This window comes from Gekko japonicus, unplaced genomic scaffold (assembly GCF_001447785.1).
Source record: "Gekko japonicus isolate JY-2015 unplaced genomic scaffold, Gekko_japonicus_V1.1 scaffold259, whole genome shotgun sequence".
Taxonomy (NCBI): domain Eukaryota; kingdom Metazoa; phylum Chordata; class Lepidosauria; order Squamata; family Gekkonidae; genus Gekko; species Gekko japonicus.
Genome location: NW_015165243.1, coordinates 1,215,633 through 1,234,330, shown reverse-complemented (window position 1 = coordinate 1,234,330; position 18,698 = coordinate 1,215,633). Strand labels below are relative to the sequence as shown.

Sequence of the window (18,698 nt, the reverse complement as noted above, 5' to 3'; positions counted from 1 at the left end):
GAGAGAGAGAGAGAGAGAGTAATTCTGTATCATTTAATGTGTCATGTTAACACTTATGCTTTGCTTCAGTTCTGTTTTTAGACTTCCGGTTGAATCAACAACCCTAATTCTATTGCATTGTTTATTGAATGTCCCAACTCGTTGATTGTATTGACGCACTCTGTGTAATCCACCTTGAGTCCCAGTGAGAAGAAGAGTACATAACATACATAAATAAATATTGGGGCTGTAATCCAGTTTTCCAAAAGCACTTGATAGAACATTCAGGAATTTAGATCCCTCTATACAGAGTGCAGAGACTATGCACTTCATGGACTTTAACTTCATAAAGAGTGTTGGTTGATATTAGAGACTGCATGTACTAACACAGCTGATTTCTTTCAGTTAAAAATTTCTTTAGAATCAGCTTCAAAAATGGATCTCAGAGCCAGTCCCACTCCTTACAAGCAAATGATGCCTTCAACAAACAACAGTGGCTCAACTGCATCCGTCAAGCCAAAGAATCCGTCTTGTGCATCTCAGGCGAAGGTGGAATACTTGATTTCCAAGGACAATTCCTAGCCTCATCAAACAGAAGCAGAGAATCCCTGCAAGAATCAAAGCTTGAGCAAATGGACCAATTGGACAGTGCGTCTGACTGCAGTATGGACACCAGTGAAATCAGCATTAACTGTGACCACATGGAACAGACAGACTTTTGGGAGAATGACAAAGACTTAGAGAGCAATGTCTGACAAACTACACACAGGTCTTCTGAGTCTTACCTGTACAGTATTTGCATTCCACAAGTGGAGCGAAAAAGCACTTTTAATATTTTTGAGACAATGTCAGCTCAGTCTGTTACATTTGTACCCTTCAACCACAGTAGTGTCACTGACTTTGCATGTGTGTAATTCAAAATGTATGACAACTATAATCCTGTGATATTCTATAAATGTCTCCGTGGTGGAGACAGGTACTTGACCAACTATTTCTGCAGTCCTGCTGGTATATATAATCCCTCAACTACTGTTTATAAACAGACAGTTGTTATGTAATATGAAAGTGCCCTATTTTGACCTCTCACATGGCAGTTGAGCATAAGGCAACTGCCAAGTGTCTTAGAAGAGTTATCAAAGCCAGAAAGTTTTGCACACGCAAGTTTCTCAAAGTTTAAAAGGCTTTAAATTAAGTAATCCATCATTACTTGATGTTGTTGAGTCAGGAAGTGATAAGAAGCTGAGAGATATACAAGCATTTGTGAACCAGTCCTACACCTCACGATAAGCTAAAGTAGTTTATGGATAGTGGGTTGACAAGACAACTATTTAACCCCCCCCCCCCCCCCACAACTTGGATTGATGCTTAAAACGTTACTTACCTTCTCTCTAAAGTCCAAGGGTTTAATAACTAAAGTTTGGCTAGTGACCATTGTGTGACCAGTGCACTGATTTAAGTTAAACAGTTGAAAATAAAGGATGTCAGTACTGAAGCTTCACATGAAAGTCAGACTTTACCATTATACTTTCACATAGGCAGATGGTTATGTCTATCAGCTATATTCTGTTTGTAATAACTCATTAAAACAGCAAAGGTGCACCACCAGAAAAAATGGCATCCCAGTAACCAGTGCTTTCTCTAAGCTGTGGAGTCTTATGAGCAAAAATTCTACTTTGTGAGCTACTGGCATTAAAGTTGTGAGTGAGCAATTTGGCTACTGCATAAATTAGTTTGCTCTGAAGCCATCCTTCCTGAGCTAAGACAAAAATGTGTGAGGCGGTGGCGAAAAAGCTCACACTAACTCAGCTTAGAGGGAACACTGCCAGTAACTAAGCAATACATTTCTCATTTTACCTCATGTAGTCCTGTTTATGCACTCAGCTATAAAACCTGTGTGTAAAATAGTGCTCTACAAAATGGCTTGCCCCTTTTTCATTTTAAATTTTAGCCACATCCAATGTCATACTGTTTCTAGGACAGCTGTTATATAATGTCAACAAATATAAATTTACCAGTCCCTCATTATCCTCAGTATCCATAGCTTGCATTCATAAGTGTGGCTTCCTAGCAATTGACTTATTGATGCACCTCTGTGGAGGGCCTAGACAATGTCTACTTCAGGGCCAAGACTGAGAATTAAGGCCACGTAGATTGGATTACTCAACAAGGTGGATCCTGCAGGTACTACTGGAATTGTAACACCACAACATGGCTGGTGGGTGGGCAGGACTGGCTCTTAGCTTTTGGGAAGAGATGCTGTTGGTTTTGGTTTTCAAATAAATAGGACGGTTCCTGCATGACTGCAGGGAAAGGTTGCTAAACCCAGAGACATAAGTATATTTGGCTATGCTTGCATCCTGTGAGCACAGGTCTTTGCCTGATTGGTCAGCTGGCAGGAGTGACTCAAAGTCCCCCCCCTCCATCAGTCCCATTCACATACTGTGGGATTTTATCCCCAAGGAACATCAACAAGTGCCATGCTGGGGATTTCTGAGACAGGTTGAGACCTGTAGAAAACTCCTGCTGAAACTTGTAAAAAAACAAAATGGAACTTTAGCATGAAAAGGGACAATTTTTCAGATACTGTCTTAAAAGAACTCTCTATAGCTCTGTATGTTCAATTAAAATTTTAATTGGCTTATTTCTTTATGAAACAAGATAAGGTAATTGCAAATTCCATTTAAAACTGTAACACAATCCAGGAGTGGGTGTGTGTGGAATTACCGTAAATTCACTTTTGTTTAGAACAATTAGAGCTATTCAGTAGTGCTGCAGTTTTGGCTTGTATATTTCAAATAGGTTTAGGCTAAAGTAAATAGACTAAAGACAAACTCTTTACTCACTCTTGCATTCATAAGAGGATAAACAATAGAACTGGTAACTCTGGATGAAACCTTCAATTGAAATGAAAATTTCAACAACAATAAGAGATTTAATTTGATATACCTCTAAAATGGGCTTACAATTTACAATTTGATGCACTGAAATGGTCTGATACCACTATTTCTTTATTTTCTCTACAGTGCAGACTCCAATCTCAGCACAAGCAGTAATATTACTAAAATGCTGCCAAAATGTGTACTCCATATCTTGTACATGTTTACAGAAAAACAGGAGAATAAATATTATGTCAGTTTTTGTTTTGTTATATGTTAAAGGAATCATTGTGTTGAGATAATCAAAATAAACACAGGCTATTCTACTTCTAATTTTACTCGAATGTATTTCTGTATTTATAGGTTTTAAATGTGATTTTTATTCTAGACTTGTAATTTATTTCAACTGCTTCATTTTGGAAGTTGACCATTCATGAATCATCAGGGGCTGAACATGAAAGAAGCATTTATTAGAAACAAGTAGGAAGTTTATTAGGATGCGAACTGCTGAAATGACAAATACTTGCCAAAATGTCTGAGAAACTGTGTAGGGTCTTGAATGATTAAAAATAATGTATGTATTGATGAGATTTTTGCATAATAGCTTTACACAGTTCTCAAAAGCATTTCAAATAAATTACACTGAACTGTATTTTTTCAAATGTTCTTTCCTAATATACAAGGAGACTAGATGACTGCTTTTTACAACTTCTATGATTTAAATGTGCGCGTCAGTAGAGTTTATGTTTGATCCTAGCTAAGTTTAAGATGCAGGAACCAAATATAAAGCACCTGAAGATCTAGCAATGGGAGCCAAATCCATTATCCCTGGCATTTAAAAAATGCAAATAAAAAATATTTGTTACATATTTTCAAAGATTTGATGCACTTCGTATTGGACTGTGCACTATATAGTTCAACTAAAGCTGTGAGCAACAAAATTAGTATTTCTTCCAAGCAGTAGTTTCCTTTTAAGAGCTAATAAGACAGGTGACCAAACCTCTCGACGTATGAGATTCTGGTCCACCAGGGTCACTTCCTTCTCTGTAGTTTCATGGGCACGAAATGTGCATACTTCCAGTGTCAGGTCATGGCTTTTCTACTATCATTTAAATGTTTATTTTCCTTCCTTTGGGATATGGATGTTTAACAATATGGGCATGATTACATTCCCTTCAGTTAATGTAAAAGTCTTGAATTAGCCAAAGAAACAGCAACATTTCCTTCAGATTACAGAAAGAGAAATGAAATTATTCAGGATATACACAAAGGATGCTCAGAAGCATAATTTTACAAATACGTTAACCACATTTTATTGTATAAGGGATAAGTGTCAGCCTTTTTGTAAAGAGCCAAAGGCACAAAGATTTACTTAAAAATCTGTTTACAATGCAGATTATAAAAATGTTTGTGTGTGGGTGTGAACCAAATGGAAACAAAAGAACTGGCTGCAGCTCCTACCAACCTAGCAGTTCAAAAGCAAGAAATTGCAAGTCGATAAATGGGTATCGCTTCGGTGGGAAGGTAACAACGTTCCATGCACCTCGGCGTTTAGTCATGCCAGCCACATGACAACGGAAACATCTTCGGACATCAGCTCTGTTAAAGGAGAAGTCGTTATGTTAGCAGTCAGTTCAATCATGCAGTTGGGTAGTTGGAACCGAGAGAGAAAAGTCCAGACACCCTTCATACATATTCATCACCTCCAAATAAAAATCATGCACTGCTTGGCCTGAAATATCAGACCAAAAATGGTTGTCAGCATAAAAGGGCAAGAGTTTTGAGAAAACATTTGGCAGGTGATGCCATAAATGCGAATAGTTCTTTGCCATCCTAAAAGTAATGCATATTTTACAACAATACTGCATTACAAAGGTGAAGATTCCTGTGTTACTGTCCTGTGTTTCCCTAATCAATTAATTCTTAGACCATTTTGGGTAATTGTTGTTATTAATGAATTGCCCCACCTCTGCTACTGCAGGGCTCTGGGTGATGTACTACCAGAGATAAAACAGGATAAAATTAATTAAAACATTCGTACAATATTAAAGACAATCAGATGGCGAATAACCAGTCCTCATTCCAACTCCCACTGTCGACTACTTCATGGAGGAGGGAGGATATGAATGTAATCATTCAGAAAACAGAAAGAACAAATCTTTGAAAACCTTGCTTAACCAGGCATTTAAACATTTCCATATGAGGGATATGGGGCCGCGGTGGCTCAGGTCTGTAGATCAGCAGTTCGAGACCCTAGTGCTGTGTGACGGAGTGAGCTCCTGTCTCTGGCTGCAGCTCCTACCAACCTAGCAGTTCAAAAGCAAGAAATTGCAAGTCGATAAATGGGTATCGCTTCGGTGGGAAGGTAACAACGTTCCATGCACCTCGGCGTTTAGTCATGCCAGCCACATGACAACGGAAACATCTTCGGACAGTGCTGGCTCTTCAGCTTGGAAATGGAGCACCGCCCCGTGGAGTCGGATTCGACTAGCTTTTGAGTAAGGGAAACCTTCACCTTTTTACCTTTATATGAGGGATATATAGAGGTTATAACCATATGGATGAAAAAGAGACAATGTTTTACTGCATGTTCAGAATTTGTACTCCAGGAATGATGTTTCTACTATTTACTTCATTTGATAAGGTATGTTAAAATAAGACAGGCTTGTCAATTAAGAAGACAATACCCCTATATTTTAACTATGCAAATAGCAGTGACAAGGTCAGATGATGGAAGGGTGCCAACCAGTCCAGCTGTTTGAGATACTTTTCACTTTATTTCCACTGAGGATATGGACAGGATTCTTGGTGATCGAGACCTATCTCCTTTTATGGCACTTACCCTTCTTGGCTAGTTACGCTGCTGTGGGAGGGGCTGTCTTATGGTCTCCAATAAGTATTGCATGCCTCCTTGAGAGTTGAGGTGGTTGCCCCATCCTTGAAACAGGCTGTGGTGTGTCCAGTTCTGAAGAAACCTGCCTCAGACCCATGAGATCTCAATATCTATTGGCCAGTCTCAAATGTTCCATTCTTGAGCAAAGTGATTGAACAGATGGTGGCTGAACAACTTCAAGCTTTCCTGCATCAGGTGAATTGTTTAAATCCTTTTCAATATGTTTTTTAGGTCTGATTACGGAACTGCAACAGCCTTGGTTGTCCTGGTGGGTGACCTGTGTTGGGAGCTGAACAAAGGAAATGTGTTTTGCTGATTCTCTTGAACCTCTTAGCAGCTTTCAATACCATTGATTGTGGTATCTTTCTGGACTGCCTTTCCAGGTTGGGATTGGAAGGCACCATTTTGCAGTGATTCCAGACCTACCTGGAGGATAAATTTCAGAAGGTAGTGCTGAGGGACCACTATTCAGCCTCTTGGCCTTTGGCATTCCACAAAGTCCTATCTTATCCCCTATGCTTTTAAGAATTTACAAAAAAACCACTGGGTGACATCATCTGGAAATTTGGGCTAGGTTGCCACCAATGTGTGGATGACACCTCTATCTCATGCTTCCAGCTGACCCCAGGGTAGCTGTAGAAACCCTGAACCAGTGGCCTGGAGGTAGTTCCAGAACAGATGTGTGTCTCAGAACAGACTGCCTTACAGGGTGCTTTTAAATTTTATGTCAAAATAAACATAACAGATTGTATTGTTCTCTATTTAGGGCATTAAAAATTAGCCAATTACACTCCTCCTAGAAAATCTAGATCCCTGGTTTTCTCCCTGGGAAAATGTAGAGCCCTGGATAGTCCTACTGAGCAGTTGTTGTTTTGCGTGGTGGGGCACCTTTTGGCTTCACAGTGAAAAGTAGCAAACCTGCTTGCAGTTATGAAGCACTAAGGTACAGACATTTTGATGTTCTCAGAAGAATCTGTGTTTTCAGTCAGTCAGTTTAAGGCTGCACAGAGGTGTCTTTTCCATTGGAAGATATACTATATACAAAGTATTAATTATTTTGTGCTACATATTAAGTTTGTGCAACTTATTCTGCATGTATCTGCTGAAGTGGCTTATACCCAGAATAAAACTTTGTTGGTCTTAAAGGTGCCACTGGATTCAAACTTTGTTCTGCTGCTTCAGACCAACATGGCTACCCACCTGAATCTTATGCTGCATGTGTTTATCATACACGTCGTATTTGAGCATGTGCGCACACACACACACATATATTCAGTATTTAACTGAACAACAAAAAGAATGCACATTTGTTATACCTTGGATACAAGTTTTGGTTATTTAATAGTGTATGGTGTTTAAAGTAAAAAACAATGGATGAGGCAGTAGTGATCATGAAATGAATTAACAAAAATGCATGTGATGTTCTTAAGGCAACAGCTGCCACCTGCTGGAATTAATCTTAATATCTACTGTGGCAGCTATGGTGTGAAGGCTCTGAGGCAACTGCCTGCTGGGACTGAAGTTGACCACTGTGGCCTCTCCTATAGATTTTTTGATGCCCAACCATCCATAATAAAATAAAAAGGACGACACAAGCTTTGATTAAAGAACTGGTAGTGTGTAGGCTATGTGCTCCCTAAAGGTCTCTTATTTGGAAACTTGTTACACCAAGGCTGTACTTATTTTGTGAGGTAAACAGAAATCATTTTTTCCTAGACATTTGACTAGACAGACAAAACACAGAGGGAGATGAACAACAAAGGTTTATTTAAAAGAAAAGAAAATACTTAATAGGGTAAATGTGATGTGTGGATGGCTTCAATATATAAAGTAAAACTGCGTCTCAACTCCACCTCCAAAGGTTACAAACTTTCCCCCAAATGACAGTAGCAACTCTTCAGCTGAGCCTCAAGTAAAGTAGATAAACACTGAAGGGAGATTTTTTTTATAATCTATTTACTGATTTTAAGACAAACAAACACTTTGCAATAAACAGATCAGGATTAATAAATTCATTATACATTCACAGTAGTCCAATCTGAATTAATAGCTTAGTTATAGCTTCACCATAATATTATATTGTCCTTATCAAATCTTATATCCCATATTACAAGGCCTTATAAGTTATACTGGCTAACAATTTTATCGTCGTTCTAACTCTTCTAGTATAATTACCATTTGCTACTAAACAATCTTCATATTAATAATAAAGCCATAATACCTGTTAAATCATTTGGTATCTTAATCTCCATTTGAACTGCTACACAAACAATAGATTTAAATTCATTCTATCCCTTTAAGAGCAAAAGCAGAACACCAAAAATTCATGTCTATCTTTTCTGTATATTTAGCTACTCTTTTTACAGTATAGATATTATTAGTTATTACATTGATAGTAAACATAATCAGCTCCCTTGATGAATCTATTTAGCTTTTTTTATCCTTTTCAAAATGTTAAACACCTATTATATAAATCACATAAATATACATGCTACAATAGTTAAGTGTTTCAATTTTTGTTTCTGGATCTAACTCTTCATCACCTTCAGTCAGCTCCATTTTGCCACTCCTGTTTTTCACCATTTTTTGCCCTGTTTATAATTCAGCAGTTCACCAATTATTATTTCCAACATGCAATAGCAGTTCAAACATGACAAAAAAAATTCTCTTACCCCAGTCATTTCACTTCAGATCTTGTTTCCAGTTTCCAGTTGCTTCCAGGCCACTTTCTTATAAAGTGTTAGATCACCGCTAACAAAGAACGGGAGAGTGATTTCCACAAAGTGATCAGCTTTATTGTAGATACGAACAAGCGCTTGAAAGAAGTCATAACCAGAACAACTTAACATTGGGAGCTAGGCTCTTTTTAAACATTCCCAGGCTAACGTAGCCACGCCTATTTACAATAAACAACCAATGAAGTTGTGTGGATAACGTCCAATGAAAGTCCTTCCCTCGCAGGGAATTGGTACAGTTCTGATTGGTCGCTGTTGTGGAGCGACCAATAGCAAGTTGGCTCGGAGAAGCCTTCCTCTGGCTCGAGCTTAACATGGAGAGTTAATGCGGTGATTCACGTAAGCTTTTTTGAATACACCACGTTAAGAATATTTGCTGGGGGTATTAAAATACAAATTTGCCTATTTTTCCTTGTTCATACGTGGATAAGTAGCCTCCTTGCGTTGTGCTAAATACATAAGCTGTGAATCCAAAAATCTTTAAAAACAAGCCGGATGGTTGCTGCTAGTAGATCATGGCTTCCATGACCTCCCACAAGACGCTCCCGCGTCAGGGTGGTAACGGACACCCCTCCGCATTCGCCAAGTGCAGGAGGGGCCGGAACAAAGCCCCCTGCTATTGGACCTCTCTATGGGAAGTCTGACGGAGCTCCCCCCGTCCGGGGGGCTCCCAAAGAAGCGAAAAGGGGTCAGGGTCTCGGAGCAGCCCAAGGATCGACCCGTCGCGCGCCGTACCGGAACAGGAAGTCAACACTGAAGGAAGATTTAATTCCCCTTTCTCCAAACAGGTTATTTCAGCAGATTCATGGCTGCTCTTTTTCCTCACAGAGCTCCTTTCCACAGAAGCTAGGAATGATGGGCCCTTAACAGCATGCTTATTTGTCACAGTAAAACAAGATTCCCCCCCCCAAGTTGACACCAAAACCCTAATTAAAAACCAAATAAAAGCCTGGTTAAGCTGATGCTCCTTTCTAGCCCATAACATGGCCCCTTACTTTGATACAGCTGAACTGGCCACCTAGATCCATGCCACAGTAACATTGAGATTAGACTACTGTAACACACTGTATGTTGGTCTCCCTTCAAAATCAAGTCAGAAACTCCAGCTGGTCCAGAATACCACAGCTCAGCTATTAGCAGGAGTTAGACGGATCATGCATATTACTTCCATTCTGCAGACACTCCATTGGCTGCTCATTTGTTACCAGACTCAGTTTAAGGTATTGGCTATCACATACAAAACTCTTCATGGCCTTGGCCCCTCTTGTTTACGGAACTACCTCTCCCTCTATGCTCCACCAGGACATCTTTGCTTATGTCAGCAGGTGCTTCTGCAGGTGCCAACCTGCAAGTGGGCAAAATCAACAACTGCCACACATAGTTTCTCCATTGTGGCTCCCATGTCAAGACAGCTCCCACTCTCCTGGTTTCCGCGAACTATGCAAAACTGAATTATTCAAGGGAACTTTTCTGAACAGATAATAGGACTGCACTGTACAAAATAGTTCACAAACTTACTTGGATAAATGATTAGAGACTGTGGTCTATACTGCTATGTACAGCTTATTGTAAGTGGCCACAGTGGCCAATCTGTCCTCTGGATGGTCAACAACAGGGTGTACAGGCCGAGGCCTTACTCTGATGTTGCCTCCTGACTCTGAGATTCAGAGACTGACTGCCTCTTAATGTGAAGGTTCCCTTTAGTCACCATGACTAGTAGCTACTGATAGACCTCTCCCCCCAGAATCTGTCTAGTCCCCTTTTAAAGCTGCCTATGCCTATGACCATCACTATATCCTTTGGCAGCAAATTCTAAATTTTAATCACTTGCTGTGTTGAGTATTTCCTCTTGTACATCCCAAATCTACTGCCCATCAACTTCATTGGAAGCCCTCCAGTTCCAGTATTTTGGGAGAACGGAAAAAGCATCCTCTGTCTACTGTCTCTACCTTTTGCATAAACTCTGTAGACTCTTAGCCATCTTTTTTCTGAATTGAAAAGTTCCAGACTCTTCAGCATAGGGAAAGTATTCCAGACTTTCTTCATACTTATCAAATGCTCTACAGCTGAGCCATGATACATCCCCAAGAGGAGAAGGTACTTCCAGAGCACCCAGAACTCCACAGTTTGGCATACAGTCAGCCTAATGACAGCAATGCAAAAGCCCAGTCCTGCTTGGGACCAAATTCGAGTCCAGCAACAACCTTTCCCAAGTCAGAGATCCCTCCACAGCTGTCCTTGTCAATCAAGCTTAGCACGCAGCCTGGGTTCCTTCCTTCCCAGCCAGCCGAGGCAAGTCTCCTTTCCTCCAGCCCTCACCACCCACGAGTGGACCCCGCCAGCCCTCCGGTGGTGCAAAGGCCAGGGGCTCGTCCTTCCCTCCGTGCGCTCTTGGAGGTGACCCAGAGATGCAGCGGCAGCGCTAGCCCTGCAGGGCAGCCCCCTTCCTCTCTCCAGCCCGCCTTACCTTTGGGGTTGGCGCTGATGAAGACCCGCACACTCCTCCCACTGGGCGCCAAGTGCAAGGGCAGCACCACCAGGTTCCTGCAGAACGCCACTGGCCACAGCGCCGAGTCCCGCAAGCAGGGCAACCTGCTGGCCGCGCCCACATCGCTCTCGTCACTGCCACCATCTTCCTGCCCTCTTCCTCGGCTGTCCTTCGGCAGAAGGGCACTGCAGCTCCCCCTCAGTGTGCCAGCTGCCTGGGGGGGAGAAGCGCCCTCCCTCCTTCTCTCACTCCCACCGGCTCACCTCCTTCGGTGCTCCTCTCCGGCGCCCGCCATGTGGCTCGGGCTCCCCCTGAGTGTGTGATGCCCTGTTTTACTTTTTGGCTGTTTTTAACTCCCCCCGTCTATATTTTAAAGTTTTTAGATTGTTCTGCACACCTGGGAAGTAACTCACGTGTGCAGGACACTCTCTTTTCCCTCCATGCGGTCCCAATCTGCTGAAATAAGTATCTGCACAGAGAGGGGACCCTTGGCTATTAGTATATAGATTGTAGGATACTGACAGATATGTATCACCAGGGGTCATTTCGTAGAAAAAGAGGTGCAGGAGCTCATTAGCATAACTCATTTGCATATGCAACACCCCCTGACATCACTGGAAGTGTGTCAGAAGGCAACACCCACCGCTCAGGCTCCACTGGACTGTTTTGGATTGCTAGCTATTATGGGGGGGGGGGAACATGCAGATCTGTCCTCACAGAGGAGGGAGAGTTTGTACCTGAATAAAACTTGGTTTTAAAGGTGCCACTGGACTGTTTTGGACTGGGGGGGGCGGGGGGAGCTCTGCAACTTACCTGGCTGCTTCTTGCTCTGACTGAGGGCTGCTGGGAGCAGGGGGTGGGGCTTGTTGCATGTACCACCCCCTGGGCTCTTTACTGCCGGAGCTCTGCTCCTGTGTGCTCCTGCAGGAAATGACCCCTGCGTATCACTCATAAATTAAAAGTTTTTACTCTGTTGCAGACCTACTTCCTAGAAAAGGGGGGGTGTATCTAGAGAACTGAGGAGTACAGATCTCTCTCACAAGTTCCACTTATTCCTCCAATTTTTCTGGTAAGCCAAGCTCCAATACCAGAACTGAGCTCAGAAATGACAAAATTACTGGGATACGGACTGCAGGTGGGAAGGGTCCTGCCCTCCTCATCCACAACTGTGCGGGGGGGGGGATCCATGCTAAACAGCGCTGTTTCACCTTCATTGCATCTAGTTTGTCCCTCAGACAAGTGCTTCAAGGAAAGTTGGAGTCCAATTCTCTAGTGAGAACCCAATTAACTAAAGTATGGAAACTAGTACTCCCCCAGATAATTTAATTTTTTCATAATTAAGTAAATATATCTAGTGTTACAGTTTTGTTATTTAGTAGATTAGTGCTACAGAGTCTAATTATCCCATTTAAACGTGATTGGGTCCCTACAGACTTCTAAATAGTTAAGTAATAATAATTATTTTATTTCTCTTGTCCATGTGGAAAATACAAAACAAGAGTTAGAGCAGATAAGTGGGAAGATATTAGAAGACTGCAGTTTATGTAATGACACTGAGGATCTTGTCCTATTTTCAAAACATTGTTTCATGACGCTGCTCATATTAATAATTTCTCTAGCATTTTTACTGTGCTAATAGCACAATCTTATTCTTCAGCTATTGCTGCCTGACTGGGATGTAATCATAATGTCCATTTGTACCACTACAACTTGCCATTACAACAGCTTACTTAAATAATAATTCGAGTAGCAACAAGGTGTAAAGGTAATTAAGTATATTTGTGGTAACAGGACTTCCATGTGGAAGTGAGGAAGTTATTTGGCCTAATCTCTCTTTACCCCCCCCCCCAAGGCAGTTGGAAATGCTCCCTCTAAGCTGTGGAGTCTTGTGAGCAAAAATTCTACTTTGTGAGCTACTGGCATTAAAGTTCTGAGCAAGTGATTTGGTGACTGCATAAATTAGTTTTCTCTGGAACCATCCTCCCTGAGCTAAGACAAAAATGTGTGAACTGGAAGCTAAAAAACTGTGAGCTAGCTCACACTAACTCAGCTTAGAGGGAACACTGGCAGTTGGGAAGCCCTGACTGCTGTGGTCAAATGGCTATGAATGAATTGAAACTGTGTCCCAACAAGATGGAGGTAATTCGGTTGGGAAGGCTGGGGTCCTGAGGGACGTTGTACTTCTCACTATTGTTGGGGTTCAGCTGACACTTGATGATTAGGCTAAGCGTCTAGGAGTTACACTGAATACAGTATTATTACTGGAAAAACAGGTAAATACAGCTGCTCAAAATATTTTCTTTCAATCTTGATGACCCCCTACCTTGACTCACCATATCTGGCCAGCCAGGGTTTCCTCTAAGCTGAGTGTGAGCCAGCTCACAGTTTTTTAGCCTTCGGCTCACACATTTTTGTCTTAGCTCAGGAAGGATGGCTCCAGAGCAAACTAATTTATGCAGTAGCCAAATCACCTGCTCACAACTTTAATGCCAAGAGCTCACAAAGTAGAATTTTTGCTCACAGGACTCCATACCTTAGAGGGAACATTGCTGGCCACCTGGATTGATACCACAGTAACATCAAGACTGGATTACTGTAATGCACCCCGCCGAAGCTCAACCTTCGTGGGTTTGTTTTCCCACTTAGCAGTCTATGAACCTTCTATTCACACTAAACGAGATGAACAAAACCTTCCACAAAACGCCCACCTCAAACAAACCGACCACGGATTTGGTTCCTTCAACCCCCTATTCCAGCAGTCTTCGATCGTCCCAGTACCACGCGGTCGCCTTGCCTTCCCGTATTTATAAGCGGCGCTGTATACTGATTGGCCAATGGCGCAAGGGACACAGGCTCCTCCCTTTTCTTGACGCCCCGCCGCCATGTTACAGTAAAAGCAGGGCGAGAGAAAGGGAGAGGAGTGGTTGCTTGTTATGTCGTGGGTGGCTGAAGTCGCTTCGGTGACGCCGTGCATGGCTTTGAGGGAAGGGTGGTTGGTTTGGGGGGCGAGAGACTAGCGGCGCGGGGTAGCTGTTTCCTTTGTTGTTAATTTGGTTTTAATGGCGGACGCGGCGGCTGCGAGCGGGGATGAGAAAGCGCAGGAGCCGACTTATCGGGCGGAAAACAGGAGCCGTAGCTTTAGCGGCAGCGGCCTGTCGGGGGAGGAAAGCAAAACGGCAGGAGCCGAAGCGGAGGTTTCTACACAAAATGGCGGCCGCCGTGAGAGAATCCGAAGCGACGAGGAGCCGCTCCTGGGGACTGCTGTTGCGGTGGAGGACAGGAGCTCCCCTGGTCGCGGCCTCCACAAGATTACCGGCTCTGCGGCCCACGAGCACCTACAACAACAACAACAGCAGCAGCTGAACGATGGGCTAGGAGTCTCGCTCCCGAAAGCCTCTGAAGACGTGCCGCCTAAGAGGAACTTTCAGATCCCCAGGAAAAACAAAGAAAGGAAAGGTTGTTCGCTCGTCTCGTTTCCCTCCCGCCTTCCCTCTCTTTCTCCCCCCTTCCTTTTCGGACTCCACACAAAGTACCGCCTCACACAACTGCATGCAAAACCGTGTCGGGTGCAGAGGAAACGGCGGCAGTGCTTTGGCCAGATGATTCATAAGGAGTGAGGCTAGTGGAAATCACGACCGACTTAGGTTTGAAACGGCTGCGTTAGGAAGGGGATGGATGCGATATTTGGGGGGGGGGGAGGAGAGCGGGAGTTGGGCTAACACCCCTGCCTCCCGTCATACGTTCGTGCTCGCTCGCACGGAAAATTGTTGTCTGTGGAGCGGGAGAAAATGGTTCGCTTCCCTTCCTTTAAGCAGTGAAAGAGTATCCTGCCGCAGGGCAGGCTAGTTCAGTGCTGTGATGCTTCTGAACGATGGCTTCTTCGTTGCTGTTGAAAACCATTTGTACCCTCCCTCCTGTTTTAGGAGGGAAATGGATCCCAGCACCATGTGTCTTCAGGGAAAGTTCCACTTCCCTAGCTGATCTTAGTTCCCTTGGTCTTTCTACTAACTTTTGCTTTTGACGATCATTCACTCACTTTTTGTCTGCCTTAAGTTGATTTTTTTGTGAGAGGATTTTTTCTTTTCAAAATTGACCTTATTCTGAACATTGGGGAAAAGAGAAGGGTCGCCTACACTCAGGTGACTGTTCCTGCTATACCTTCATAGTTTTCATCCTTCAAGAAGATTTAAAATTTATTCTGTATTAAAATCACTTTGTGCTATAAGGGAGAAAGTAGAGTGTTGCTTTTCTTAGTCCTCTTGGCCCTTTGTAAAGCTTCCAGTAATTTATCTTTCATGTGTCCTGATAGATAAATCAAGTCTTCAGTAGGTGAATCACTTGGTAAGGATAAAAAGTCATAGTAGGATCTCTTGGCTTCATCCCAAAGTCACTTGGTTTAAGGAATGTTACCTTGACTTAGGCCACTCTGTCCGATACTCTTATGTGTGTGTCCAGTTGAACTTGCTTCCATTATAAGCTTAAGACATAAGAACTCAAACTTGTCCAAGGACTTACTTGGATGGCTGTTCCCCACAGGATGTACAGTAATACTTGGACCACAGTGGAAGATAACTCTAGCAATAAACATTGGTTGTTGCTTGAAGTAGCGAAGTAACTCATTATCTAAGTTACATCAGAACTTAAATATTTTATAAATGTACAAGTCCAGTTACAGTTTTTAAACGACTCAAGAAGCTTTTTACAGACCATTGTTACAATATTGAAACCTAGATATAGTTCATTCAGTGCCTTACAGAATTTTCAGTCCTTTATTGATATAGCTGCTGGAAACCTCCAGGATACTTCAAGAGGTACTACTTATTAAATAATGGAGCCTGTACAGGATGGCGGAAGGAGTATGTGGTCCAACTACTTTAGCTTTTTGAAATGATTGAGAAGAAAGTTCCTGTATGAACTTGGTAAAAGATACTTCTTGTGGAAAATTCACTTCTTGAAAAATAACAGTGCCGTCCCTTGCAGAATGTGCTTCAGATGAAAATCCCCCCTGCTTCCATAGCTGTAGCTTTCTGTTCAGAAAAACTAATTAGTACATAAATGCTTTAAATATATTTGTTTTGAATTTTTGTTACTTTTATATTTCACCCTTTTATCAAGGAGCGCAAACCAGGGCTTCTAGGTAAACTGATATCTAGAATTCTATCCATCCTCCACTAGATTGGCATCACAGCTGCCTTAGACTAATTTCTATTTATTCCAATTGTTCCCTCTCATCTCTGTAAGTAAGAATGCTTTGAAACTTGCAATTATTTGCAGGCACCCTTATTTAAGATAACGCCAATATATTCTGGAAAATAGAAGTTATGTTATAGGCAAATGATGTCTCTCTTTTAGATTGTAGTGTCATCTGCACAGTTATACATTTTAATCAACAGGAGGTGAAACACAGTATTGAGAGAGCTACACTATCCAGTAAATTTTAGGAAGTCTTTGACTTTAAAAGCACAACAATACTAATAGAGGGATCTTATAATTGCTTTCCCCCCAGAGATTATTTGTGGTGAGTTGCAACTCCTTGGAGACATTTCTTTTGAAATGCCAGTAAGTGATAGGGAAATCTGTGGTCTTTCAGAACAAGAGAACAGACTTTGAGTTAAATGTAAGACTTAAAAAAAAAAAGTTTGTTCAGATCCCTTGAGGCTATTTAACACAGTCAATTAAACTGTCAAGAAGGGTAGCACTACTTGGCATTTTCGTACAAGTAATGCTGTCTCAGGTTTCTTGGTCAAACCTTGGGGAAGATCACCTTTTGTTACTCAGTATCCAATCTATTTCCCCCCCCATTTTAAAAAAAAAGTATTGTGGCAGTTCAGTGGTTTTTACTTTAACAAGATGTTAACTAGCATACTTTTAACTGCCAGACTTAATATGTATAAGAAGGATATTCTGTCACAACTTGTTCTCTAATTAGTTTGATCATGTTGAGAATACCATTTTTTTCCTATGAAAAACAGCAAGCTTGAACAACTTTGTGATGGTGAAGAAAACTGGAATTGTAAATTAGTTGTTTCAGGTAGAAAACAATACTATACCAAACAAGGGACTTAAAAACAGTTTTCTGATGGAATCCATAATGATTTTTTTCCCATCAAGTTGCAGCCAACAGCTGATGTATGGAGACCTCATAGGGTTTCAAGGCAAGAAATGTTCAGAAGTGGTTTCCACTGGTTCTCTGTCACGACCCTGGAATTCCTTAGTGGTCTCCCATCCAAATACAGATGAGGGACACCGCTGCTTAGAGCTGATGAGATTTCGCTAGCTTGGACTATCTGAGTCAGGAACCCATAATGATTAATCTGTATGGCATTCACTTGCCATTCTGTGTTTTAGGAATACTCTAGTGTTCTCTTGCACGTGTACATTTTCCTGATTGATACATTTAGTTTCTGATTCACATTTTGTACATGATCTTCACTTGCCCTGCATTTAGTGAGCAAACCCCTATAAATTTAGTATTTGTGATCTGTAGATTTGCATTTACAAGGTATTACCTTACTACTGGAAAGGAATAAGAGTCAGTTTAAGATGGAAAAATTGTATTGGACCAAATTCGATTGCAAAGCCATGTCCTTTTTCTCTTGAAGTTTCTTCCAGGTTTTTTTTTAGTATGTTCATTTACTTAAAAATTAAAATGCCACAATTAATGCTGGCTTTTGTTAAGCCATTGATGAAACGTTAAATTATATCTTCATAATATACTTCAACAAGGGGCTGCTGCTTCTAATAGCTATATCTTATTTTTGTGTATGAGCTAAGTCTTCTGTAGTGAAGCAAACTACAGTGTACACACAAAGTGCCACGTTAAAGTGCATGAATCAGCTAATATTGTGAAGAACAGCAGTTAGCTTAGAGTTTTTAATACTTTGTATATTATTTTTTTTCTGGTGAAGGCTAAGAACCTGCAGCATTTAGCATAGTTTTGCCCTTACCTATATCACCTGGATTCAAGAAAACAAAATGTGGTCGCCATAGACTGTATCAGATTACCATACTCAGAAGCGTGGATGCTGTCTCTGCTTGAACACGTGCAAAACAATCCTTTCTTGCTTTGTGCAAAAAGGATGGCATGACAGTTGCAGCAAAGACTGAATTGGTTCCAGAACTAGGATGTTGAAATGAAAACTGCGATATAGTTGTGTAGGTAGTATGAGTTGTACAGGAATCTCTACTTCTAAAAGTTGGATTTGTCTATATTTTCAGGTTCAGGCACCAAGTTTTGGCATGTGACCCTCCTTTGCTATATTTCTATGCTTTCTTCAAAACATACATGAATCTGCCTTATACTGAATCAAACCCTTTGTCCATCATGGTCGCTATTGTCTACTCAGATTGGCAGCTCTCCAGGGTCTCAGGCATAGGCCTTTCTTATAACCTACTACATGGTCCTTTTAGGTGGAGGAATGAACCTGCTACCTTCTGCATGCCAAGTAGATGCTGTACCGCGGAGCTACAACCCCCACAAAACAGAGTTCCTGTCTGTTCTGGGAAGTGACTGACCTCCAAGTTCTTTGTGAATTGCAAGGTACATGGAAGATAGGTTCTTCCTTTGCACTGGTTGGCAGGACTCTGAAGCTTTGTGAGAGTGGCATTTCTTCTACAGAAATCCTGTTGGGAATAAGATGCACTCCCCCATCTTGGGTCCTGGTAAATGTAGAAGTCTTGGTTGAGGCACAGGAGTGTACTTCAGCTCCTGTATGGTTTGGAGAAAA

At 41.7% G+C, this 18,698-nt stretch overlaps 2 protein-coding genes across 7 annotated transcripts in view; both read left to right on the top strand.

Annotated features, from left to right (window-relative positions):
• Positions 1-1,318, top strand: part of ARHGEF3 (Rho guanine nucleotide exchange factor 3) — a 184,386-nt gene extending 183,068 nt beyond the window's left edge. For both annotated transcript variants that reach the window (XM_015410042.1, XM_015410043.1), the window contains one exon: positions 385-1,318. In XM_015410042.1, the coding sequence (XP_015265528.1) occupies positions 385-734 (350 nt within the window). In that variant the 3' untranslated portion in view covers positions 735-1,318. The remainder of the gene's footprint in view (positions 1-384) is intronic.
• Positions 1,319-13,878: 12,560 nt separating this feature from the next.
• Positions 13,879-18,698, top strand: part of FAM208A (family with sequence similarity 208 member A) — a 93,005-nt gene continuing 88,185 nt past the window's right edge. For all 5 annotated transcript variants that reach the window (XR_001482476.1, XM_015410047.1, XM_015410046.1 and 2 more), the window contains exon 1: positions 13,879-14,427. Coding sequence is in view for 4 of the 5 variants with exons in the window: in XM_015410047.1 (XP_015265533.1) it covers positions 14,031-14,427 (397 nt within the window). In the remaining variant the exon portion in view is untranslated. The remainder of the gene's footprint in view (positions 14,428-18,698) is intronic.